General features: G+C 44.7%; 1 protein-coding gene across 3 annotated transcripts; it reads right to left on the minus strand.

The window, feature by feature from the left end:
* Positions 1 to 653: 653 nt before the first annotated feature.
* Spart (spartin) lies at positions 654 to 25,814 on the minus strand. Of its 3 annotated transcripts, none has more exons than XM_032898385.1 (9): positions 25,710 to 25,814; positions 20,064 to 20,866; positions 16,307 to 16,504; positions 13,461 to 13,646; positions 11,963 to 12,086; positions 9,398 to 9,592; positions 8,716 to 8,874; positions 8,508 to 8,598; positions 654 to 1,209 (listed from the first exon to the last, which is right to left on the minus strand). In XM_032898385.1, the coding sequence occupies exons 2-9, from the start codon at positions 20,862 to 20,864 to the stop codon at positions 939 to 941; spliced, it is 2,025 nt and encodes a 674-aa protein (XP_032754276.1). In that variant the 5' UTR covers positions 20,865 to 20,866; positions 25,710 to 25,814; the 3' UTR covers positions 654 to 938. The 3 variants fall into 3 exon arrangements, with proteins under 3 accessions (XP_032754276.1, XP_032754275.1, XP_032754277.1); XM_032898384.1 differs by lacking the exon at positions 25,710 to 25,814 and adding an exon at positions 25,104 to 25,169; XM_032898386.1 differs by lacking the exons at positions 13,461 to 13,646; positions 25,710 to 25,814 and adding an exon at positions 25,104 to 25,170.
* Positions 25,815 to 26,382: the final 568 nt, after the last annotated feature.

Below are 26,382 nucleotides of genomic sequence, written 5' to 3' on the forward strand. Positions count from 1 at the left end.
CAAGCCCCAGCCCAGCTGAGGAGCTACTGACAGTTGGTGGCTTCTGAGGAACATGGTCCCTGGCAGATGAACCAACCTCCAGTGGATGGTCCCACACCCATGAGCATATGGGCAGCACAGACTGGATTATTTAAAACAAACACACAAAAGAGAGTGAAGCTGGGAGGGAGGGTAAGGTGTGGACCTGGGGGGAGCTGGGGGTTGTAGGGAGATACAATCAAAACACATTTATATTTGTACAAAATTCTCAAAGAATTAATAGAAATCATTCTATCGAAATATTGCCTAGCCTCAACCCTAAAGACTTAAAGATGCATTTTCTTCAGTTTAAACTACAAGGCCATTTTGGTTTCCTAGGAGGCAGGAGAGCTAGCAAGTAAGTGAAACATTACAGAGCTTCAAGGCACTTTCATGGCCAAGCTCTTCCCCATTTGAGAAAATTTTCTAGAACATCATCTGAGGACAAACTTTAAGATCACAGTTTTGTTTAGCTTATATGCTGTTGGGCATCTCAAAAGACCCACAATTAGTGCAAAAGAAAGGCATCGACATTCAGTCGTTTCCTGGTAAGACCAGAGCTCAGGGGGCTGTAGATCATGTGCAGTTTCCTACTGTGCCTTCTGAAGGCTAGCACATAGAAAAATAGATGGACATTAGGTTTAAATCACATATATTACAAGCTTTATTTAACTGCAAAAATACTTTAGCCACATTTAAGGGAAAATAAACTTACTGAGACTACAAACTGCATATGTCTAGAAGCCAGATGTAAGAATACTGATTATTTTCCTTGTAAGTGGATACATGCCCCAAACTTCCAACAGTCACTTGGTAGGAATGAACTGATAGAAGATGCTGTTCTTCTGTGGAGAATCCACATCCTCTCCACACCCCTCCATCTGGTAAGGCTTTGGTGCGGGTCACTACCAGAACACCTGTTATTTATCTTTCTTTTTTGCCCCTTTCTTCTCTTCCTCCATCTTCCTTTCCACATCTCTTGTCCCTTCTATGCTTGTTGCTCCTCCCTGACTTTCCCTCTGAGGACTCTCAATGATCTGGTAGTCCTCAAGGAGAGTGTGTCCCGTCTGCTTGGCAGTTTTCTTCACCATGGCTTTGATACCGATGTTGTCAATATTGTAGGCAGTGACCCCAACATTGATAGCCGAGTCCACCGCGTTATGTGTAGCTTCTCCTGCGTTGTGCCCATACCTTTAAAAAAGGTGAAAATGTAACAATGACATTAGAACACAGTATTTCTAAGGACCATTCTTCTGAAATCAGTAGTAGATACATTATATGATGTCAGGGCTATTTCCTGAAAACAGAACTGAAGCCTAGGTTTCAATTCAGTTAATAACTGAAGACACAGGAGAGAATAAAAACCACAGCTACAAAGCTGCATTCTCCCTTTTAGCAAAAACGGTGAATGAGGATTAAAGACTAGCTAGAATAGTAATAAAATGGTGAAAAAAACTAAATATAAATTAAAACGCATGTTGTTAGTCATTTGTTTAAATCTCCGTCTCTTGAAGTAACTGCAGGACAGACTTCCAGCATCGCAGATGCTCCTGACACAACATCTGCTTTGTCTTTAGCAGAGATACTGTGATGTTCTGGCAGCCCACGCCACTGCCAACTCACTGGCCTCTCGCTGTCTTTAAACCCAAACCCATGAAGTACACAGAAGCCCTGGCCCTCTGCTCTGTCTGGCCTCTGTCCAGACCTGCATGGCTTGTGGCCTCGCAGCCTTGAGCAGTCACTGCTCCCGTCCTGGAATCTCACCTGTCTAGATGGCTGTGGCCCATGTGCCCACTCCATTGACAGCCCTCTCCTCCTCCTGCACAGCTTGCCATCGTCTACATCATGAGCCGTGTTAATGACAGCTGCTTGCCTCCTTGCTTACCTCACTAACATATAAACCCACTGCAGAGGGAAATCTGCTTTGTTCAAATGTACCCTATGCTTCTGAGTGTCTGCCATCCAGACAGCATTTAACGAATGAATGATACAATCATGTTTGGCCTTATCCCCCTGCCTTCTCTCTTCCCTTTCCTCCTGTCCCCAGTCCTCCTTCCTGCATAGCCTGAGAGCACACTCAGTCTCTTGCCTTGCACTGCTGGATCACATACAGGTAACCTGTCTCTGATCCTTCCCTCCATGTGAACAGTCACTGCACACCCATGCTCACCACCACGTTTTGCAGTAGTCAAGTGATCATCACTGGATGAATGGAGATAGAAGATTGACTGGAAAAAGAAAGCTAATGAGCTATAAACACAGCCCAGTTTTTGTGAAATGCAGAGGTGAAACGATGGTGTTAGAAGGAGAGTGGGCAGAAGCAGAGAGGGCCACGCTCGGTGAGAGATCCAATCTTACAGAGACCACTGCTGAACCATTTCTCTGACACATCGACTCTGAGAATGAAAGAGAGTCTACCAGGGCCATGGAAGAGGAGTATATGGGTGTGTTATGTGCATGTATGGAAATGTCATAACAAAAACTGTGTGCACACTTAATATACTCTAATAAAATACATGAAAATTATAAAAGCACACAAAAGTACTTATTATTGACAATGGTAGTAAGTCTTTAACATTGAGTCTCAGAGAGTAAATCTGAACTATACAAGGACATCACAATACCCATCTGCACTGCTTACAGGCACAGGCTCTCCGGTTCTTGAAAACAGGACTGGAGCCCAATTCAGCACCATCTCCGCGTGGCCTCCACCGTGCTGGAGAGCGAGCGTTCTCTGGGATATGTCCTGGTGTCCTTGCATTCTCTCAGACTCGGCTTTAAAGATTTACTGATTATCATGGTCAAGTGATGGCCACTTTCCTTCCCCTGCTGAAGCTCCCTCCTCATTCTTTGGATCAGTCATAACTTAAGGATCTGCTAAGGGTTCCCTAGGCTGCCGTGCCCTCTCTTACAACACGGGTTGTTTCTGTGTGCAATGTACTTCTAAAAGCGACACCATCCTTGATGTTAAATAAGTGTCTGTGTCCACTGAGTGCTTGTTCTTCAGGCTAAGACAACTGCTGCAGGTGAAACCTCACACCAAGTCAGGCAATGGCTGTGCAAGCAACTGGCCGTATGCCTTTGCCCAACTCTCCCTGTCTTTGCATCCCAATTTCTTTATCTCATAATATGAGATCAAAATGCACTACTCAAAACTCCTAAAAATCAAGGATTTGTGTAAGATTATAACACTGTTTTGATTTTTTTTTTTTTTTTACTTTTTAGTAAATGAAAGCTTTAGCTACACTTCATGAACAAACTCAACAACTGAAGGACAATGCAAGTGACTGCGAAGCCATCCTGGGTGAGAGAGACCCATGTGTGCACCAGAACATATCCCAGAGAACGCTCGCTCTCCAGCACGGTGGAGGCCACGCGGAGATGGTGCTGAATTGGGCTCCAGTCCTGTTTTCAAGAACCGGAGAGCCTGTGCCTGTAAGCAGTGCAGATGGGTATTGTGATGTCCTTGTATAGTTCAGATTTACTCTCTGAGACTCAATGTTAAAGACTGATGCCTACAGAGACAGCACCAACAACGCGATGACTCAGGATCTTACAGATCAGTGCTTCAGCATGACATCTGTCACCTCAATCAAGTGGTGTGCAGCCGTCAATGCTATGCTCAGAAATAGTGACCTGAAATATCTAAAGGAAAAACATCTTTTTCGACTATTTATTGAAAGTAGTTTAGGAAGGCCTTATAAGTAAAGCTAAAATATTTAAGTTTTTCACGAAAGCAAATGGGGGAGAGATAAGCAAAGGAACGGACTGGTCACATGCATGTTGAGCAGATCCCTCTGACCCCAGAGAAGTAGGAACACAAGCGTGGGCAGGAAACAAGCTGTGCACCAGACAAGAAAGGGCAGGGTTCTGTCTAAAGGAGGGAACACACAAGAGTGTGGGGTCAAGTCTATGGCAGCAGGTGTGTAATTGGTCTGAAGCTTAGGACAATAGACTTGAAACGTGTTGCTACACAGGTCTAAATTACACCCACAGACATAGATGCCCGTGATAGTTTTACGTAACTTGATACAAGCTGGAGTCATCTGAAAGGAGGGAAAGTCAATTAAGAAAATACTTCCATAAGACCGGGCTGTAGGCAAGCCTGCCGGGCATTTTCTTAAGTAGTGATTAACATGGGAGGCCCAGCCCACCATACTAGGGTATGGCAGTCTAGGGTTCTGTAAGAAAGCAGACTGAGCAAGGCAGTAAGTAGCACACGTCCATGGCCTCTGCATCAGCTCCTGCCTCCAGGTTCTGCCTGAGTTCTTGTCCTGACTTCCTTCAGGATGAAAAGCAATGTGAAGTGTAAGCCAAATAAGCCCTTTCCTTCCCAGCTCGCCTGTGCTCATGGTGCTCATCACAGCACCAGACCTAAGACAACGACATCATCTATGAAACAAGAAAGCAGCTCTAAAGTATGACACCAGGAAGAACCGATCTGTAATGAACACAGCTAGAAGACAACCCTGGTGGAGGGTGATGTGCCGACTGCTAACCTCTGGTCTTATTGGCAGTACGGACTGCGGCAAGGCTGGTTAGGATGGATAACTGCGCATGCAGTTGGACTTCATCCACAGAAACTGGCGGAAAGACTAGAGAGCACTAACACTGGGCAGAAAGCAGCAAGGTGAAACTAAGCAGGCAAAGGAAAGGTCTCAACTGTAAACTACACAGTGAGGACCCGAAAACAGTACAGGCTCGGGGCTGGAATGCAACTTAGAGGCAGAGCAAGCACCGCCTGGCACGAACAGTCTGAGCTCACTCCCAGCATTAAACAGACAAACACAAAAGGTCCCATCTCAACGGTTTTCTTTAAAAGTGTCAAATATGATAAAAATCAGTAAAGACTGACATGTGTCAGTGTCTTTTGTTCCCTCATCAAGAGCAAAGGTGACCAACACAGGAGCAGCGATCCCACGAATCCTATCCTATCAGCATCCATCTGTGCACCCAAGTCAGCTCTGGCTACCTTTAGAGTATTTTTAGAAAACTAACAAACCTGTCACTAAAATGAACAGTGATGAGGAGATAAAGGACCCGGAAACTATATTTACAATTGTTCAAGAAACAGGAGCATTCAGATAAGAAAAAACAAGAGAGGGGTGACAGTGCTCTTTAGACGTCTGTCCAATCTGTATTTGACAGAGGAGAGCAGCTGCAACTCCTGAGCAGAGGTCATGGATGTCATGCAGACCTGGTTTCAGAGACCATGACAACTGTCACTGGAGTTAATTCATCAGCTCTGGAAACTTATGAGGTATTTAAATTAAGTTTTAATTTAATTAAACTCTAAACAAACCAATACAATCTAGTGCCATCGGAGAGAAAATTTCTTCCAGGGAAACACTATTAACTTATTTTCAACAAACAGATATTCAGAGATAGATTCTACAGACAGACCTAAGCTGCTGCAATGACATCAACATTGACAATGCAGAGTGGAGCTAAGAGGAGTGAGGGTTAGTCAGCAGGCGCTGCTGCAGCTGAGCTGGGGGGTGGTGTGTGTGTGTGTAAGTTGTTTACTGTTTTCCATTATTCCTGTAGCTCTTCACCTGCCTCAATCTAAAAATGTGAAATGTTAATGTAACTGACAAAAAGTTCTCTATATATTCACCTGAAAAGTTTCCGTGTTCCTGCTCCCTCATACCAATGCCCGCAGACATGGGTACGGAAGCTTTTCTAAGGCATTAGTTTTCTCTCAGGCATAATGCATGTGATGTCAGCAGATTTCAAACTCTGTGGGAGAGCAGTGCAGTCAGGACACGGCTTCAGTACACTGACATGAGCAGAACGCAAGCGTGCATTCTACTTCCCGCAGTGTCGAAGATTAAGGATAGAGAGAGTGTGTACATTTAAGTAATAAGAACCAAAGTAAAGGAAGGAATTTAGGAATGGCTCTCTACTCTCCCATCCTATCACTAAACTGTTATTGGCTCAACAGGTCTGTCTCTTTCTACTGCTGGGCCAGATTACCTCTGCAGGTAAAAATCTGGAAAAGTGGGGCCCAATCTTTAATCCTCCAAGATTCTACTGGCATAAATTAAATCACTTTAATAACAATCACTCTTGGGCTGGAGAGATGGCTCAGAGGTTAAGAGCACTGACTGCTCTTCCAGAGATCCAGAGTTCAAATCCCAGCAACCACATGGTGGCTCACAACCATCTGTAATGGAATCTGATCTTCTTCTGGTGTGCCTGAAGACAGCTACAGTGTACTTATGTATAATAAATAAATATTAAAAAAAAAAAAAAAACAATCACTCTTGTAGTCACAAGTCCACTGCTGGGCAACTCTGCCTTATTTATTCACACTGTGTAACTCTGGAGAACAGAATAAAGTAACACTAATAGACAGCACACAGGAGTGAGTTCACTCAGAACCTTGTGAAAATACCTGGTTCATCACACCAGGCTCCTCCATAACAATCTACACATATTCAGAGAAAATATAACAAGCACCTTCACTTTCTGTAGTAAGAACGGTAATCATAATTTTCTCTGTATTTGCTTTTAGCTCTCTGGTTAAAACTGGCAGCCAGGTTGATCTGTTGTGTTCCTTTGATTTGAAGGCACACCCACACTGAGAGAACAAAGCAATTTAGGACGGAAATCAAATGTAGTACTACCTAAGCCAAAAGCAGTCTAAATGGTGGCAGAGGTCAGCCCAGAGCACTGAAGTTGTGCAGAGAGCTCTTCAAGGACAGAGAGGGCACAGCACCCTGCTCTGACTGTGAGACATGGGACCTGGTTTACATCACAGCTCTGCCACTCAACTAGGGATGTAAGCTCTAACAAGTTTTTAACTTTTAATGTTTTTGTTTCCTTGTGTATAAAACTATAGAAATGTTAAATTTATATAATACATGAGAAACCCTGAGCACAGTACTAATATGAAATATAAACTCAAATATTAATCCACTTTTTGCATGTGCATATTCTGTGCATGTGTGCATTCACACGTGTGTGAAGGCCTAAAACCAACGTAGTCCTTGATCGCTTTCCCCTTTACTGAGGCTGAGCCTCTCACTGAACCCAGCGATCTCCAGTTCCATCTTGCTGTACGACTGCCCTGGACTCCATCTACCTCCCTTGCTCACATGCTGTGTGGCCTTTGTTAGCTGGGGGTCTGAACTCAAGTGCTCAGGCTTAGGCAAGAGCTGTGTCCACTGGACCTCACTGCAGCCCACCTGTCCCTCTTCCTAAGTAAAGCGTAAGAGTCAAACTAAGAAGAAAACAACTTGGGTCCCACTAGATCTAGTTTTTTAAGATCCAGATTTCTCTAATTCAGACAGAAGGAGAACATGACCAAAAGTATAATCCATGCACATATGAAATGTTATAAAAACAAAACACTATTTTGTACATATACACTGTTTAAAAACCGTAAGTTCAAACAAAGAAGACACACCCAAAATGGCATTTTAAATTTGTTCTTTAATAACATTGCCCAAGTATTTGGTTCTCAAAAGTAAGTGGAACCAGGAGTATGGTGCCACTTCGGCCTAGTTCAAACTTTACTCTGTGTGTAGCTTGTTGGTGACTCAGCAGACTTGTTCCTCTCGCTGACTTGATTCCACAGCTCCCCTTTACAACTGCTGACCACTAACAAAACAAATGGCTGACTCCAGAGTCCTGAGTGACTTCCCCTTCCGTGGTTTCTCTAAGGCAGCTGGCCTACCTCCCCACCCCTCACACACACACACTAAAGCCCTAATGCCATGGACCTTAATAAAGTCGCAGGCCCTCTTTGCTCTCCTCTGTGGAATGTCTGTCCCCCTGTGCCGCCTGAGGCCCCACTGACTATGGGGTCTCCTCTTCTCTATGGGCCTGCAGTGAAATGCCTTCAACTTCCTGTGCGTCATCCTGCTGGCTCTACAGTGTCTCAGCAGCACACAAGCAATCTCGCCTTCCAATCAAGAAGCTCGACACAGATCTGGGGAGCCTCCTGGGACACATAGCTATGAGATGGACATAGGCTAGGTCACCTGCCAAGGGGATGAGGTCTGGCAGCAACCAGCAAGGCACACTGAAGTTACCTCTCTCCAAAGACCTCAGAGCCAATGTAGAAAGAAATCATACACCAACTATCAGCTCACTTCTGTCCTGTCTACCTGATGTATCAAACAGAAGGTAACTGTCTTTTTAGCCCAATATAAATGTGCAATGGGAATCATAATGCACTAATGTTAAAAGGGGCCTCCAATTCAATCAAGTCTGTTTTCTCCTTCAAGAAATACTACTATCAAAATTATATAGTTAAAAATTATACATATTCTTTGTATTAATGAACATTTATAACAATTAGTAGCACAAATCAAAGCCACAAGAGTTTCATCATTATACTATAACTGTTCCCTATTTAGAAAATAGTGAATGGGGAAAAATAAGTTTATCAGAAACTTAACTAAAAGAAAGCACGTAAGCCTCAGCCGTGCAGATTGAGCTGATGACACTGGAGATTCACTCTCCAATGACACTGTACTTACTTGTATCTGACAGTCTGTACAGTTTCTGCAGACACGTTGTTAACGATGCATTTAGCTGCACATTCCAGTCCCTGCCAGACAGTTGAGAATCCTGTAAATACAGGTCCGTCAGTCTCACGTGAACAACAGCCTGCTGAGCTGCTCAGATAGCCCAGGGCCCCCCCAGAACACAGCAAACATAAGCAAGACAAACCCAGACCCCCGTTACCTTGAACACTACTTGCTGCCACAACCATGGCGCCATCCAGGGTAGACTTCCCATCTTTGTCTCTCTTCAGAGATTCTGGAACGAGTTTGCTTCCATGCTTCTTGACATGTGGAGCGAGTTCTTTGCCAACACAATTCGCTACTGTGCAGACGCCATCAACTAATACAGTCATAGAGAAAAGACTCAGAGAAACCAGTCCCTTGATTTCAGCATCTGCACTGAACAATGTTCTCAAATGGCCACCCATAACTGGTTTTCTGCACGGTGTTACTGTGTCTGATAGGTGAACCCTGGCTGGCCCTAAAGTGATTTGAAGCTCTGTTCGTGGTATCTACAGAGACACTGCCCCTCAAGCTGAGTTCAGATTGAAAGAAAATCATCCACTTTTATTTTTCTGATTCAAAGAAGACTAAGTGTGAAAAGGATAATATTAGTCAATTTAATGGAAATCCACTAAAGATCTATAAAACTATAGAAGAGCAAATGTTTGTGATTCTAAAGTGTCACCTGGGGAAACAGACACCAGACCCACTGTGTGGCTGGGCTGCAAGTTTAACTGTGGGGAGGTGGAACCCCACAGTCCTCACTCCTTCTTTGTGAGGCAGAGCTATTTATGCAAACACTGGCCTAATGTGGATTAGCAGAGTTTCTAGCTCAGCCTAGGGGAAGCACAGGCACTTACCCAGGAACTGACTGACTTTTGCGGCTCCTCCAGTTGCCTGCTTCGCTATGTAGAGGCCCCTGGTAACAGCTGGACTCACTTCCACTGGCTTTTCCTCTGGCTGAATGCGCTCTCTGAGTTTAGAAGCACCTTTCTGAATTGCTTTGCCAGTAAATTCAGCACCTTTGACCAAACCCCAGCTCACCCAGGAAGCACCTTTTAAAAAAGGGAAGTTCAAAATTACGGAGATTAGGGCTAATTGTCTCTTTAAATCCTTTAATGACATCAGCAGAAAACACAGGAGTTCAGTAGTAGATCCTAATGGGCCATGAACATGCCAAGTGCACACCTATGGCTTCCTTGAATAATTATTTTGCTAGCAGAAAACAAAGATTTTTTTTTTATTTTATGTGTGTGTGAGTTTTTGCATGAACATGTGTGCACTGCATACATGCAGTACCTGCCCCCAGAAGGGGGCAGAAGACCTCTGGGAGTGAAATTACAGGTGGTTGTGAGCCACTATGAGGAGGCTGGGAACTGAACCCAGGTCCTGTGCCAAGTGGCCAGTGGTCTTAACACTGAGTCATCTGTGGGGCCCTTTCTAACTAAATTTATCTTCACTTAGGCCACACGTCTCTCCAGAACGGTTTTCTGCAGTACTCGGAGCTGCATCACAACGCACAGCAATCTGCAACTGATCACAATTTTCTATTATCAGGTCCTGGTACTGGATTCTAAACTCGGGTCACTAAGGCAGCATCTGGCAGGAGGAATGAGCACTCACTCTTGTCCTTTCTACCTTAGGCCAGGCAACACTTTTCCTTGTGAAATCCCAAGAAAGACAATTCAAGCCAGAAACCAAAGGACCTGTGTTTTAAGAAGCAGGAGAGCTGTCGCTTGCTGTAGACTACAGCATTAACTGGACAGGGATCCTGGTCTCTCAGTCCTACTCTGTTTCCTGGAGCTTAGCACCTCTCAGTGTGCTGCACCTCATGACAACAGTGTGGGCACACTGGAAGAGACAGGAGCAGCCCGGACCACAGCTGACTCCGGCACAGGCCCACCCTTAGCTATGTTAACGCTTCCCACACCTGAACTACAAAAGCCATTGCCACAGAGACATCAAGATGTCAGGGCCTTGTGTAGGAGGAAAAAGAGGTCTTTAGCCAGTGGGAAAAAGGGAAAGGAGCTGAAGAAATATGGAGAAGCAAGAGGAGTCCCCTCTTCCTCCTCCTCTTCGGATAGTTCACAGTTACATCTCTTTCCTGAGCAGCTTCAGAACAAAGGCCCTTGAATACGTACAGGAGATCTGCAGCAGCAGACATCACAAGGTCACATGACAATCACAGCTACTCAGCCAAAGTACCAGCCATCCCGTGGCATGCAGCAACTGATTAGAAACTGTCTTTTCCTTCTTGACCCACTCAGCCCGATCTCAATCGCTAACCCAAAGACCACACAGGAAGCAGTACAGGCAGAGGACTGGCTACCGCCCAGGTGAGGAGACTCCAGTAAGAACAAAAGCTGGAGCAAAGTCATCCTAAACAGCGTGTGTGTCAGGGCTGGAGGGACTTGGCAGCTAAACGAGTGCTGCTCTGCTCAAAGACCTGAACGTAGCTTAAGACCACGCTAGCTGCAGGAAATCTGATGCCCTCTTGTGGCCTCTAAGGATACTGCACTCATATGAATACACACACACACACACACACACACACACACACACACACACAGAAGGGGGGAAGGGAGAGAGAGGTGGGGAGAGAGAGAGAGAGAGGGAGGGAGAGGGGAGGGGAGGGAAAAGAGAGAAAGCACACATAAATAAAAATAAATCTTTTAAAAAAGTGTGTGTGTAGAGTTCCTGACTTAAGAGGTTGAAAAAAAAATTTAAGCCTGATTTGAAGAACTGAGAAATCACAAAATAAAAGGTAATGGAACAGTGAGTCTACAGTTAGAATTTATAAGAAATTCTAAAAAACAAAAAACAAACAGGAAAATTCCTTTGTGTAACAGGAGAAAGTTAATACACCTCTAACAATGAAGAGCGAGCAGTTATTCCTTCTCTTGGGAGTTATCTCAGATGGTGCTGCTGTAATAAACACTACAAAACTGTAGAGATAAGCAAAGATTCACCTCCTGTGGCAAGTGTGGGTAGATGCATCCCTGAGGACCCCTTCCAGGTTCACTGAACACCTGAAGCAGCAAGCAGCCTCCTGGGCCCTTCAATGAAGTCTTGTTCACAAAAGTCTTCGAGCTGCTCAAAGACCCCACCTCCTAATTTTGTGACTTTGGGAATTGACACTTCAACATGGAGATCTTAGAGGACAAAAAGACCAGAACACAGCACTGGAGGGAGGCAGAGAAGGGATGAGAACTCAGGGGACAGAGTCAGGATTTATGCTCACAGCTCTTTGATAGCTGAGGAGCCCTAGAAGAACACACATTTACACAGCAAGTGTGACCTGCTCAGAAGCCCAGTATTTCCACCTGCCAGCATTTCTAAATCAGTTTTTTAAAACATAAACCTCTAAGCAATACTGTTCCTGGGTCAAGGCCCTGACTCTGGGTTAGCAAACCGCCCTGGGATACCTGACAGAATGTTGTGGGCCACCTTCTCGCTCCATTCAGGCAGGTCTTTCGACTTTTCTTCTGAACTTGGCTCACAAGGCACGATCTGTCTCAGATTAACTTCTTCACTTGAAGAATCTTTAGTCTAAACAGCAAATATGTTTCAAAATGTAAAGGCTAGTAAAGTCCAAAGGAAAGAAACTGAAAGCATTATATGATAAACTATTAACAAATACTAGCTGAGGTTAGTAAAAAATTCACCTTGTCAATTGAAAAATGCAAAACCAGGCTCCTCGGATGGGCTCTGAGCAGAGCTGTAACACCAACACTGTCTACTGAGCCACATTCAAGCTCACTGTACCCTCTTCTCCCAGTTTACGACCCATCAGAGTTCACCCCTCAAGGTTGCATGTATATGGTCAGATTAACAGATTGAAGGACTCAGTCAGTAAAGAAGGATGTATGTAAGCAAACTGGTTTTGACAGAAGAAAAAGTCCAACTTGAAACCTGAATATCCAGATACACAATGGCCCGCCCTTCCACTTAAATGGAAGCAGCAGGACTGCACTAGACAACTGCCAGGGTTTGGCCAACACCCAAAGTCAAAGTGTTAGAACTTGAAAAAAATCAAAGATTTTTCTGGGCCCAACAGATGACAAAGACGATGACTTAAAATACAGAGATAAACAGAGGATTGTGGATTCACATGCCAAGAAGTCAAATTCTTCTTTATGGAGAAAAGCTTCCTGTCAGTAAACCCAAAGACAATCTGGGTGTCACATCTGCATCGCCGGGGCCAATGTCTCTAACATATAACCCCCTGGAGACTGAGAAGAGAAAGACTAATGACCCAATAGTAAACGTGGGTGAACGGGAGGACTAGACAGTATAGAGTACCCAACCTCATCCAAAACAAAATGAATGTCAACAGCAATATTCCAGATGTCAAAGGGAAATCCCTGGCCACCCACTCTTGCCCAGGCCATGTGAAATGAGTACGGAGCTCCCCTAACTGCAGGAGACCCAGTGGGTGCCTGGTCATAGGCAGGGCTCAGTCCTGAAGATAGTAGGACTAGGCTTTTTCATATGTATAAGGGGTGTGTGTGTGTGTGTGTGTGTGTGTGTGTGTGTGTGAGAGAGAGAGAGAGAGAGAGAGAGAGAGAGAGAGAGAGAGAGAGAGAGAGAAGAGAGAATTTCACAGGAACAAAAGTAGAATGACTTTTTCTTCTTCCCAGTTTCAGACAATCCATTCTTCATTTATTGTTTATTGGATGAAGAAATACAGACCCAGAGCAAGCTGTCAGCCAACAATCAGAAGGAACATAAAAAAGTTATGTGGTCCTTATTGTAAAAATAAAAGTCTTTTGAAAAGTTGAAGAAGAGTCCCTTCCCAAATAAATCAAAGCAGTGTGAGCACAAATGTGTGACCTTAGTTGTAGCTGTGATCTGTTTGTGACACACTCTAGCAGTGTATGGCCATCAGACTGGGGCACACTTCCCACTGCTTCTTTAACTTGCCTTTTTCCCACGCTTTCCTTTATGGCGTGCATCCTTGCTGCCTTGGTCTATTGAAGAACCTGAAGAACTTGACTGCCTGACATCAGTGCCAGACGCTTCCTTTGGTAGTTCCTTTGCTCTCCCAGGGATTTGGAATTCATCTTCTTCTTCTTCTTCCTCTTCTTCTTCTTCTCTATTCCAGTTGGCCTAGAGCATAAAGGACTAAGCTTAGCTCAGCCGGCCTTTGCAGGACATTCCTCCAGACATACTATTCCAGGTACTCATGACACATGTTCAAATACAGTGTGTCTGATTGCATGGATAACAACTGTTGTCATGGTGTATGTGTGTGTGTGTGTGTGTGTGTGTGTGTGTGTGTGTACAAACACGCACACATGTGTTTGTACAGCTGTATGTGCTGATGCCATGGAGTACATATGACAGTCATAGGACAGTCTTGGGTATTGGTCCTCACCTTCAAACCACCATTATTTAAGAGGATCTCATGGCTTCTGCTTGGCTAGGTGTCCTTTGGGTTCATGGAGATTTTTCAACCTCTGCCTCCCAGGCCCAACAGGGCTGTGCTGGGGTTACAGATGCTGCTGCTAGTGCATGCGTCTTTTAGCGTGTTCTGGGACCTGCTCTCCAGTCACCAGCCCTGCAGAGCAGGTGCTTGCTCTTGGAGCCCAAGAGCCTGCTTTCTTATATCTAAACTACTGTTCACTTCCGTACCAAACCTTAAAACTCTTGAGAGTTCTTCGGGTTACACATATGGCTGACAGTGAGCTCAAAAGGAAAGGCATAAAAGACAATCAGCAGCAGTCCCACATGCAAGTTAGCTTTAAATCAATAATGCAATAATAAATCTGAGAAGATACAGCAAGACGAGAATGTGTTCAAAGGCAAGGAATGAAAGAAAGCCACGTAAAACTGCACTGTTAGAAGGCAGGAACCAAGTGTTTGCATTTAATGCCACAGGCACCATAGCATCTCATACTCTGCTAAGTGAACAAATGCTTCAGTGTAAAACTCAAGGCCAACACTTCTAGTTCACAACTGACATTTTGGAACAGCACAAAGCCAAAAATAAAATAGAGCCAAAGCATGAGATGAAGTAGAGCAGCATCCTGCAGCCCTGGAGTCTACCGAGCTTCTGTCCTGAGACCTGACAGTGAAGGCCCAGAGCTGGGCCAAAGCTGTTCTGTACCACGTCAGTGAGCACGCAAGTTTCTACAGTGAGCATGTGCTTTCTCTTGTCAGCCTCACAGGATTTAAACCCTCCAAGGAGACAAATCTCTGGGCACAGGGATGAGAACTACATTAACTGAGACTGGAGAGGGAACTGAGTGGCAGCACCCTTCTCTCTGCTTCCTGACTGGGGATGTAACAGGACCAGCTGCCTCACTCGCCAACCCCGGCCCCATGATGGACTACACTCACCACCTGAGTGAGCCAAAATAAACCTTTCCTTCCAGAAGATGCTTTTGTCAGGTGTTTGCTGCAGCAACAAGAAACTAATACAGCAAGTAAGCATGGAGCTGGGATGTGCTGGGATCCACTCAACCACGTCCCAACCTTCATTCCTTCCTAAGGATACACAAGGCAGAGCCATACTTCATGGAGGTTATGGTAATAGTGATTATGTATTAACTCACACAAAGAAACACCTACATATGACTACATAGCCGTGATAATCTTTATATTCACCTGTTTTTGCTCTTGGCACCCTGCCATTTAAGAGTTTAATTGGTTGTTAAAAGAGTCCATGCTTGGTGACTGAAGGAGAACAAAAGATTACCCTGCCATGTTATCAACTGAATTTGGCTACAAATAACTATCAATACTCACAATGTCTTTTTAAAAACTAAAGGAAACTATTACACTCACTGAGCCCAACTTTTTGGCAGACAAAAACGCAGACAGAGAAAACAGGCTAAGTAAGGAAGGTTTGCAGGTTGACTTCCATGGTGTGCTTATGAAGTGTCCCCCAAAGGCTCCAGTGTGGAAGGCTTGGTCAGTCTCCAGTGGATGGGTCTGTCACTCACAGGGATTTGCTTGTGAGGGGTCTGACATAAGTCACCGAGTCATGTGCTGACAGACATGTAATCAAATGGACTATCGGGACCTGGGTAAAAACTGGAAGACAGGCCTGACTGAAGGAAAGGGCCTCCAGGGAGTGTGCATTTGAAGGGAGAATCTAGTTTCTGGCTTTTCTCAATCCCCCTCTGCTTCACAGCAGACATGAAGTGAATAGTATTCCTCTGTCATGACCTCCTGTCATGTCTCTGCCTTGCCACAGGTCTAAAGTATGTACCAGCAGTGTGGACTAAAACTCCTTGGAAACATGAACCTAATTAATGCTTCCTCCTCTGGTAACAAAAAGCTACCATTCACAATGAACATATATCACTTTTTATGCAACTTCTATTCTCCAAGATATTAAAGATCATTCTGTCCACCAAAATCTCCTAAATACCATTCAAATATGTAAAATGTCCAAACCTACTAAAGCAGAATTATCTTCAAAATGTTATACTTTAGGCCAACCTCACTGTAAGAGGGGTCAAACAAACAGGCATCCTTTACTGGGTATGACCACCTGATAGCTGTCAAATGAGACCTCAGTTCATACACTGTCCTGTGGGGTGGGCATTATCACTGACCCCATGTTTTCGTGAGAAAGCTACAGGTAGAGCAGGTCAGTAACAGCTACGGTTAACAACTACTACACAGAAAATTTACCTCCAGCACCTACAGTCTGAACAACCAGTGGCAGCCATGAAGAAAGTCTCCTCAAAGCTTACTGTGGGTCTCTGAGAGCAGCGGCACTCACACTGAAGCTGGTTTTACCTAGGAATTCACATTACCTGGAGCCGAAGGTCAGACATCTGTCTCAACAGATCTTCAAACAGCTCTCTGTCATCTTCTGGGAGCTCAGATGAGAGAACAACCCCCACAAAGCACCCAGCAGCTTGTAACATGGTGTCTGGAAACATGTATGCTCCCACGGTGCACTTGAGAACTGGTGACCTATCAGGAACTAGAGGGTATAACCAGTCACACACCTGGAAAAGTCAGATGAACAGAAATCAGTAAATAGATCTCCATGAAATTGTTATGTAAAAGCAAATATGTCTGCTTGATGCATGTTAAAGATTTTGCTCCAATTTATATAAACCATCTTCTGTCCTGATCTTCCTGCATTAAAGTCTTACAGCTTTAAGTGGTCCTGAGTTTGACATACAATGATGCTAGCTTTAAATAAAAGATGGTTAGTATAAAATGGGAGCTGATTATTCTACTTAGATCCCTTTGTAGCACTAAATTATTTTCTAGTACATTATTGGACAATATTCATTTAAACCTCACAACATTCTATCAAATTGACTAGCAGTTTTTACTTTTAAATAATAAAACTGTGAACTTGTATATATTAACAGGACAACCAGTGATATTTTGATGAATGTTCGGATGTTTAAGGCAAGTTAAACATATTGTCTCTTCAGAAACCCATTATTGCTTCAAAGTGAAAACCCAAAAGCACAGTTGGTCATTCCTAACTAACTTAGTATCCACAGATTAACCCTTTATCTCCCCCATCAACTTGGCCCTCACGTCTCGGCCTCAGTAGCCATCACTGCACTCTCAGCCTTTAGATCGTCTGCTTCTTGACTGTGTCAAGTGATTTCCCTTCACAGAATGACCCCAGGTGCATCTGTGGTACATAGTGTCCCACCATATACATATGCCACACATTCTTCATCCACTCATCCCCACGAACAGCTAGGTCATTTCCACTGTGCAAAGGTTGAATCATAGTCATTTTGTCACAACAACTGAGCCATAGCCAGACCACGTAAGTTTCTCAGTCCTGGCAACTACAAAGCGCAGCTTGCACCTAAGTATACACTTGGTCAGAAGTGCATGATTATTAGGTCTTGCTTTTGCTCCAGAAAACCAGATGTGTGAACACAGAGCAGAATGTTGTGTGTCACTAACTAGGACATTAAAGCCAAATGATACTGTGGTACCACCTGGAGGTCAGTTTGTCCCAACACTCAGACTTACGCTCATATTCTGGCTATCTAAATCAGAATTCCTAAATGTATTCATTCCTCACATATTATACCCCTATAGAAACTGAAACATAACCATCCCAACCTCAGAATGCTGTCTACCATAAATAAACCTGAGGGATCGCTCTATTGAAACAAGCAAAACTCAGACACATTCCCCTTTGCTGACCAGCAGAAAATAAAAGTGCATACTACAGCAGTCAGAACTGACTCCCAGTAAGTGCCTGACAAGCACTGTCAAATTCTTTTTTTTTTTTTTTTTTAATTAATGGGTTTTCTTCTCTATCTCAAAAGCCATTCAGGTAGATTAGAATAAAGCTAACTACAATGTTTTACAGAGTATAAGTGGTGCCAGGGACAAAACAAAACAAACGCCCAGTGGTTAATTATTTAATATGTATTAGAAAATCTACCTATTGAAAATAACCTTACTCTCATGTCCTAAATATATTAATAATTTTTATGTTGTTACTATTTTGTTGTTGTTTGTTTTGTTTTTTAGGATAAATAGATTTGGTAGACATGTGTTAACTCCTTATCAGAACAGTGCTGCCAATCGCTAATATTTGAGTGATGACTGATTAAACTTGGGGTACAATTCTACTTTTTATTTAGAATCCTAAACAAGGTCAAAAGCCAAATTAAATAAATTAGACAAGACAAACTGCTGGTGGAGCCAAAACAAAATCCGTAGCTGAGATCTGGCAGACAAGGGCGGTCTTTTTGGTGCCCAATTCCTGCTCCTGCAGTTTCAAGGGCCCAGTGTTCTTGGAGCCCATGACTATGCCACACTGTTACCAGACTGGCAGAAACTCTGCAGCCCCTCCCCGCACCTCAGCCATGAGCCCTGTAAGACTTCGTCCTTAAGATAACCGAGTCAGTCAGTTCTTGTTCACTAACGAATCTTTCAGCTGTGCCCAAGAATCTGTTTTCCACGCCTCTGATAAGCTTCCAATTCTTGTTAATGACTTTCAAGTTGGCTTCCATAACAATCAGGGCAAAGTGGCATTAGGAGGACAACAGAAGGCCAATGTTTAGCTAAATTATCATATCTGAGTCTGGGTACAGGTAACTGCTTTGTTGAAACACAAATCCATTAAATGTACCCTATGACCCAGTTTCAAAAGCCCATCTCTCTGCACCTATGCCCAACCTTATCCCACCAGACTGTTGCTGCATCCTAAGACACCCCCACTGAACCCAACACACATCTTACTTTAGTCTTCACTCTTGGACCAACTGCATCTGCAATTCAGCCCTCTAGGCCAGGGCTTCTGAACATTGGCCTGACTGAGTTTAGGGACTGATGATCTTCCTCTCAATGGGGCTGTACCCTGTGGTCATTTAGCAGTTTCTCTGACCACTGTCAGTTGTTGTAGTGGCCGGGTTTGTGTGTCAACTTGACAAGGGCTAGAGTTATCAGAGAGGAAGGAGTCTCAGCTGAAAAAATGCCTCCAGGAGACCCAGCTGTAAGGCATTTTTAATGATCAATGGGCAAGGGCCTGGCTCATGGAGGGTGGTGGCATCCACAAGTTGGTGGTTCTGGGTTCTTTAAGAAAGGAGGCTGAATATGGGAAGCCAGTAGCAGCACCCCTCCATGGCCTCTGCATCAGCTCCTGCCTCCAGGTTGCTGCCCTGTTTGAGTTCTTGTCCTGACTTCTTCCAATGATGTGATCTGGAAGTGTAAGCCAAATAAACTCATTCTTCCCCATCCTCCGTTTTGGCCATGGTGTTTGGTCACAGCTATAGAAACCTTGATTAGACAGCTGTGATGACACCGTCACGTGATCTCTCAAGGGGCCGAACTGCCCTTGGCTGGGTGTTCCAGGCCAGTTCAGAACTCCAGGTCGGTCTTGACGACATTTATGGCCATTCAGTTACACAGACAAATCTTTCTCATAAATTCCCTTTGAAATTTAAGTAACTACATCAATCACAAAGCCAAACCAGATTTTCTGTAGTGAGAACTCTGGAACGTTAGTTTCTTTAAAAAGCACAAGAATATTCTAGGAGTGTGATTTGTTTTAATCCCAGGTGTGAGGATATGGGTTGCTTCCCAGCAGCTGATGACTCGCCTCTTGCTCCAGCTGCAGACGGTCGGTGTGATGTCTGCACTTCTGGGAACCTTTCAGAGGATACAAATGCTGGGGCTCCAGGAGGTGGGGTTGGTGGTTAGTGGTCTTTCAGGGGTATTGGCTAAGGTGTGTTAATAGCTAGTGCTCAAAGAAGAAACGAGAAGAAAGGAATGAGATTCAAGAATCCCACCCCCCCTCTCTCCCATCTCCTTTCTCTCCTACCTAGTAAGGGAGTGAACCAAGAGATAGAGATATAAAGAGTGGGGAAAGAACCCACAAAGTAGCAAAATCCAGCTATAATTCTCTATCCTTAAAAACAGAATAAATCCCAGCAAACAAACACAGATGTGTTCAGAACTCAATGAAATCGTTTTTCTTCTGCACTTATCCTGGACATGGTACATATCAAAAAACGAAAATGAAATATTCCACTCATTTTTCAACCTATGCGCGTGTTGTTTTGAAGGGCTTACCTGGAGAAATCCAGGAGGGCGGTTCAGAACTGTATCCAGAGAATTATCCAAGAACCTCACGATCCGCAGGTAGCCAGGGTATGAGGGAGCACTGACCTCTCCCGCAGGGTTTACAAAAAAGATCTGCACTCCATTTGGGATCAAGATCAGCTCATCTGCATCGAGCCCCAAGGTCTCAAGAGGGGGCGGCTGGGAACGGTTCCTATAGAAGTCTTCTCCCACCGATGAAAACTCCCCAGAGTCTGTCCCGTAGGAAACAGTGTAGTGGCCTTCAGCAGCCTGTGGGGTGTAGGCTGGTGGCGCTTCGGCAGGGCAGCCGGGCGATGGTAACGGCAGAGCAGAAGGCGCGGCACTTGGCCCAGCACCCGCAGCTGAGGCTCTTCCATCCACTTCAGCATGCTGGGGAGCTGACTCGGGCCCTGGGGACTTCTTGCACGTGTCTTTAGGAGGGAACTCTGGGTATAACTTGGGCACTTCCTGAAGGTCATTCCGTAGAGAAGTGGCGAGGCCCTTCTCCAGGATCTCTAGCCTGGTGCGGACGTTCTGAAGCGTTTCCTTCATTTTCTGTTGCATCTGTCTGGCGGCCTCCCACGCAGGGCCTGTGTGCCCTGGCTCTGCCGCCGCGATGCTGATGCCCCTAAGCAGGTGCCCTATTCCCTGCTTGTAATAGGTCTTTGCCTCTTCCTTCTGCCCTAATTCGTCTGTGTTCAGTCCTTTATTGACAAACATAAAGGCCTTCTCGTACGCCTCCTTGATGATCTTCATTTCAGGAGGCTCTCCATTTTCTGCTTCTCTCTCCATCTCTGCAAGACAAGAAACATCACCTGCAATGAGCCAGTCGGCTCTCTGTGTGCTTAGCCCACTTTCCAATGAGAATACATTTCAAGCCAGGAGCCTCTCTTGTCTTTTCCTTTTCACTACTGCATTCCCAATTCTTCAAAGAAAGCACCCAGTAAGTACTTGGTGAGTTGAGCAATGTTACTGGTAATAGTAGAGGGCTGGAGTGGTGGTTCAGCGTTCAGCTCCAAACTCCAGGGGACCTCTTCCTGAACGCTAACCCCAGTGCTGAGGACGTGCATGTCTGGAACTCACTGGCAGGCTGCCAGTCTGTCGCCTCAGCTCCGGGACAGTTATAGATCCATCTCAAACAAAACCAACAGAATATCCAAAAAATAAAGATATGCATGTGCCCAGAAGGATCCACACACCACCAGAAAAAAGGTAACAAACTCAGCTTCTGGAATTACACATAAAATAGCTGGGAAGGTGAACTCGACAGAGGGATTAAGAGTTTAAAAAGTTAGAGAAAATGCCCAGAATTGAGAGCAATGAAATAAAGGGATGAACGACAGGGAATATGAATAAAATTAGGGCTGTTTCTAGAAGGCCCAATGTGAATTCTAAAATGCTCTGAGATGCAGAATAGAGAAAAATGACGGACAGAAGAGTAATGGGACTAACTCACAGAAAGCAGATAAATCCAAAAACAGAAGCACAGATTCCCAGGTTTGAACAGGTCTGACAGAGGCTGGAGAGTCAGCTGTGGTGCCAGGCAGACCTCAGGACAGTTCCTTGCTCACTTCGGACTTCCTGTCCTCTCACTTGGTGACTGGAATCCTAAGCCAAAGGTGGAATTCCCAATGTTGTTATTAATGTCAGATATCATGCCACACCCGTGCAGAAAGAGCACAGCAAACCAACACCAACATGGTTCCAAGTGGTGAGATTTAATGGGGGAACAAGACAAGGGGAAGGAGCAAGAGAAAGAAGAGAAAAGAGCGAAGAGAAGAGAGAGAAGTGAGGGCAGAGGAAGTCTGCCTTTTATTTGGAATGTGACATAAAGATTCCCAAGTAGAGGTATGAATTGAGCCAAAAGGTCTTCTGGGAATGTATGCCCGTTGCCATGGCAATAGTGGCCAAATGGTGTTGCTGTTAAAGGCAATTCCTGATACCCACACCCAGGGTGTTACAAACAACCAGCTAGACTGGAAGATAACTCAGAAAGCCCTCAGGAAGCAAGCACTGACAGTGTCTGGTATGTTCCTAAGTTTTAGGAAAGACATACAATCCTGGCAGAATTCAGGGTTTAACTGGCAAAAATGAAAAATTACAGAGATAAAAATCAAGACAATTAGTAACTCCAGGGAAAACCGATGCCAAACAAAACGAAGAAACTAATCAGGGAACATCCTGCTCCTGTTTTATTTTAGTGCCATGATTTTAAAAATAATGGATTTTGATGTTAGTGCAATGATACACTAAACCATCCTGAGAGAACAGGAACACGGATGGAAAGTTTGTGTGGGAGGATGAAGGAGCCAAAAAACTCATCTTTACGAGTCAACTGCAGTGCCCAAGGCTGAACAGCAAAAAGTAGCAATGTTAGTATACTGCTGAGAGATGGTTAACACCAAGAATTGGGTCAGAAAATTGATCCAAGCTGCCTTCGGTGAGAAGGGAGACAGCTTGGCTTACAAAGATATTTAATTCTTTATGTATATGGTGAAGCTAAACTACTTACTTTACAAAATAAATGAGAGCTTTGCAGCAGTCTTCTCCAGAAAGATTACACTATTGGCCACAAAATTAATTTTTATTTTCTAGGAACCACTAACTAGGCAAAATGAAACAGGTGAAACTTCAATGATAGCTTTTATTTATCTAATACAGCCACACTATTATTCTGACTTGTAACCAGTATGCTTTGTAGAATATTTTGCCTTTTTGTGTACTATGTACTACAAAGACAGCCTACACTGTATTTAAAAGTTTATGTCACACTCAATTGCCACATGTGCCCCAGTTGGTCACTGTGGACTCCTTATAAGTTCTCAGGACAGGCAAAAAGAAAGAAAAAAAATCAAGAGACAGAAGAGTGTTTCTATAAGTCTCTACACAATGAAGGCACCAGACTTTAGTAGTCAGACTTCCTAGAACTGAAAAACAGGCCAATAGATGGCCCTATCACACAGCAACTTTACGACAGTGACAAAACAAGCCAGCCCCCAATTCAGGAACTACGGTATACAAGTGGCAATATAGAAACCCTTATTTGCCCTACCCTGGGGTCACTAGTGACACACTCTCCCTGGAACTCTATTCTGCTGTGTCATCATAATGTCTCATGTGCCCACGGATCCCAACCCCCTTTCTCCTCTCAGAGGCCACAGGGCAAACATTCCATACTTCAGTTCCCTTGGGGTACAAGGAGGCATGAACTCAGGAGCGTGCAGCCTTCTGACAGTGTCATTTATATAGTGCTGGGCTGCATGCAGTTTCTCAGCAGCAGGCTGAACTCGTGTGCTTAGAATAAACAGTGTACCAAGCAGTGCCCAAGCATATCTCTAAGAAAAACTGCTTACTGTATGTATTGAAATGATTGAAATGTTAATGGTTTCATATGCTTTAATTCTCAGTGTTAGGAACAAGAAACGTCCTTGGAGTGCCAATAGTCTAAGCATCAAATAATGAATCAATACCTGTTCTAGATAACAATGGTGGACTTTAAACACTATCTGTCTCTCTCTCATACTTGTGTGCACTGATCTCTGTATGTGAAATGTTGGCAGATACATGCCCCGGGACCTGGGGAGGTTAGAGGACAACCAGGTCTGAGTCCTGGTCTTTCGCCTTCTCTGAAACACGGTCTTTTGTTGGGTTTTTTGTTTGTTTTTGTCTTCCTGTTGGGTAGACAAGGCTAGTTTCTGGGGAGTCTCTTGTCTTTGCCTCCCATCTCCCAATAAGAGGGCAGAAATTATAGCTTTATACTGATAAAGGGGGATTTGAACTCAGGTCCTCAGGGTTAGTCTCCTCACTCCTGTTTAAATTTTCTAATAAAAGATTTAGGAAACATTTACTTTAAACACAGCTATGTATGTGGTTCACTCTGCACCAGAAATAAAGCTCTGATTAAAAATACTTGGAAGCTCAGTTCCATTCCACGACAGAGAAAGTAGCAAATAATTGTGCTTAAGGGAAACAGCCAGTAATAGGAGTTCTGATGCCAGCATGCGTGGTCTGTTATTTTCAAAAAGGGGGGATGGGAAGGGTTTGTTATTCAGATTATATACTGACAAGTTAACATTTATAGGGTACAAAGTGATAGTGAAGTCTGAATTTTGGACTATTCTAATTTTTAATATTTGTTTTTATTATTTTTAATGATGCATATGCATGTGGGGGGGAGGGTGCAGCTGAATGTAGGGGACCCAGTGAAGCTGGAATTAGAGGCAGTCATGGTACAGAAATGGGCACTGGGAACTGACTTGGGTGCTCTACAAGTGTGGTACCTGTTAACTGTGGAGTCGTATTTCCAGCTCCATTATTCTTATTTTTTAAAACATGAAATATAAAATGATGAAATAAAGCTAGTTAACTTACTCCTCACCTGCTCATCTCTCGCTAACGTGTACAATAGCCCATGATTAGCTATACCGAGCAGACTGTACTAAGCTCCAAAAGCTACATCCGTCACTGGGTAGGGATCATGGGGGACTGATTATCAGAGAGGGTTTTTTTAAGGTCTCTGTTCAACTTCGATACCATCCCACCAATTCTCACTTGCTAGGGAACTGTGTGTTTCAGATAGCACCGCGTGTGGGCAGTTAACCACATTCCACATTCCACAGAATACAGAGGTCTCCTGTTTCAAACAAGTCCTCCACTAATACAATTAAGACCATCAGGAAGGCGCAGGAACCAAGACCAGTTCCCTCAGAACTAAGAGCACTCTTCTACTGCCACATTATTCACTTAATTGCTTCTGTAAAATTCAAAACAGTTGCTAAATTCTTAGGTATCCGAGGTTCATTTCATCGATTTAAAAAAAAAAACCGTTACGTTTATAATGCAACAAAGCAAACCTCCAGGATCCTTAAGCAATAGCATAACTCTGTGGAATTGCGAAACTAGCCGTACACTAGAGCAGTAAAGTAGCGTCACAAGACCACCTATATTCCCAAAGAAAACTTTTCTAGACTGAAGTTAGGCCCCAGGGGTCCTCTGAGACGCTTGAAGCCAGTAAATACGTACTCCAATTACCAAATGCCCGTGCTCCATTCATTGTCAGTGTTGTGGCTCCTGGCGCTTTCAGCGGCCCAACGTTGGAGAAGCTGTAGGGTTTGGAGAGGGAACCGTGGAGGACGTTCACTAGGGATCACCAGAGATCAGGGATAGGAGGATCCGAACCAGGGATTCTGGGGGCCAGGAATAGGAGGACCCAAACCGGAGACAAGCGAGGATCAGGATAGGTACACGCACACCAAGGTTGCCAGGGGCCTCAAGATTAAAGGACCAGCGCCGGGGGATGAGGAGGGGCCACGGATGTGAGGACCCGCACCAGGGATGCACGGGTCCTTGGGGCAAGAGGATCTAGGACCTGAGCGCCGCTCTCCCGGCCAGAGCTGTAGGAGGCGAAGGCTCCTTCAGTACTAACTGGAATACTCTCAGCAGGACTTCTGGAAACTTTTCTGGCAGAAGGGCTCCCAGCAAGATGCCGCGGGGGCCCAGGCCCGGGCCGCAGCCCCCACCCGCGTTGTGCGTCCCGGGGTGGGCCCGGCTCACAAAGCCCCGCGTGACGCCCTCTGGGTCCGGCCCCGCCCTCGCGTCACCACACCGGCGCGGAGCTGAACTTCGGCCCACTCTGACCTTCCAAAGGCGCACGGAGGTCCGCTCCGAGCCTGAGAACCCACGGAAGGCGCACAGCTGCAGGTCCGAAACACCCTCCGGCCTCAGCCCGGCCCAGGCCACGTAGGACCGCGCCTGCGCACTCCGTACGGGCCGCCCTGGGGCCGCCGAAGGGACCCGCAATGCCAAGGCAATGACAGCTTCCGGCCGCCAGGGGGAGACCTGGGTCGGGCACTGAGGATTGGGAGAACAGAGGTTGACTGGAACCTGGGACCTTATCTGACAAGTGTACAGTGTTAAATCTGTGACGTAATACCAAAACAATTAACAAAACCTCCACAAGGCTGGGAGCTGGAGAGATGGCTCAGCAGTGAAGAAGAGGTCATTAGTTTTTATTTGTCTCTATAATACATAAAGAACATACCACAATAATTTATAAAAGCAACAATTAAAAGTGAATAAAAGGTTTGAGGAGATCCCTCCAGACAAGATATACAGACCACCAGAAAGCATATCAAAAGATGGTTAATGTCATGAGTCTTCAGGCTAACTCAAATCAAAATGAGGCGTGACTTCTGTCTCATTAAAATGGCTATAATCAAAGCATCCACAGTAAAAGGTTTGACAAGATGCATTCCCGTCCTTCTGCATAACTGGTGGGAATGTTAAGTAAACAAAAGCAGCCCAGCAAGTG

This window comes from Rattus rattus, chromosome 3, assembly GCF_011064425.1.
Source record: "Rattus rattus isolate New Zealand chromosome 3, Rrattus_CSIRO_v1, whole genome shotgun sequence".
In the NCBI taxonomy this organism is placed as follows: Eukaryota; Metazoa; Chordata; class Mammalia; order Rodentia; family Muridae; genus Rattus; species Rattus rattus.

Bases quoted from the DNA above. Each gene is read 5' to 3' on its own strand.
- Spart (XM_032898384.1), bottom strand. From the start codon at position 25,125: ATGAATGGAGCACGGGCATTTG. The intron at 8,875-9,397 runs GTAAGTGCCTGT...TGACTGTATTAG, and splicing joins AAAAGTCAGTCAGTTCCTGG to TTGATGGCGTCTGCACAGTA. The intron at 1,210-8,507 runs GTAAGTACAGTG...CCTTTTTTAAAG, and splicing joins GTACAGACTGTCAGATACAA to GTATGGGCACAACGCAGGAG.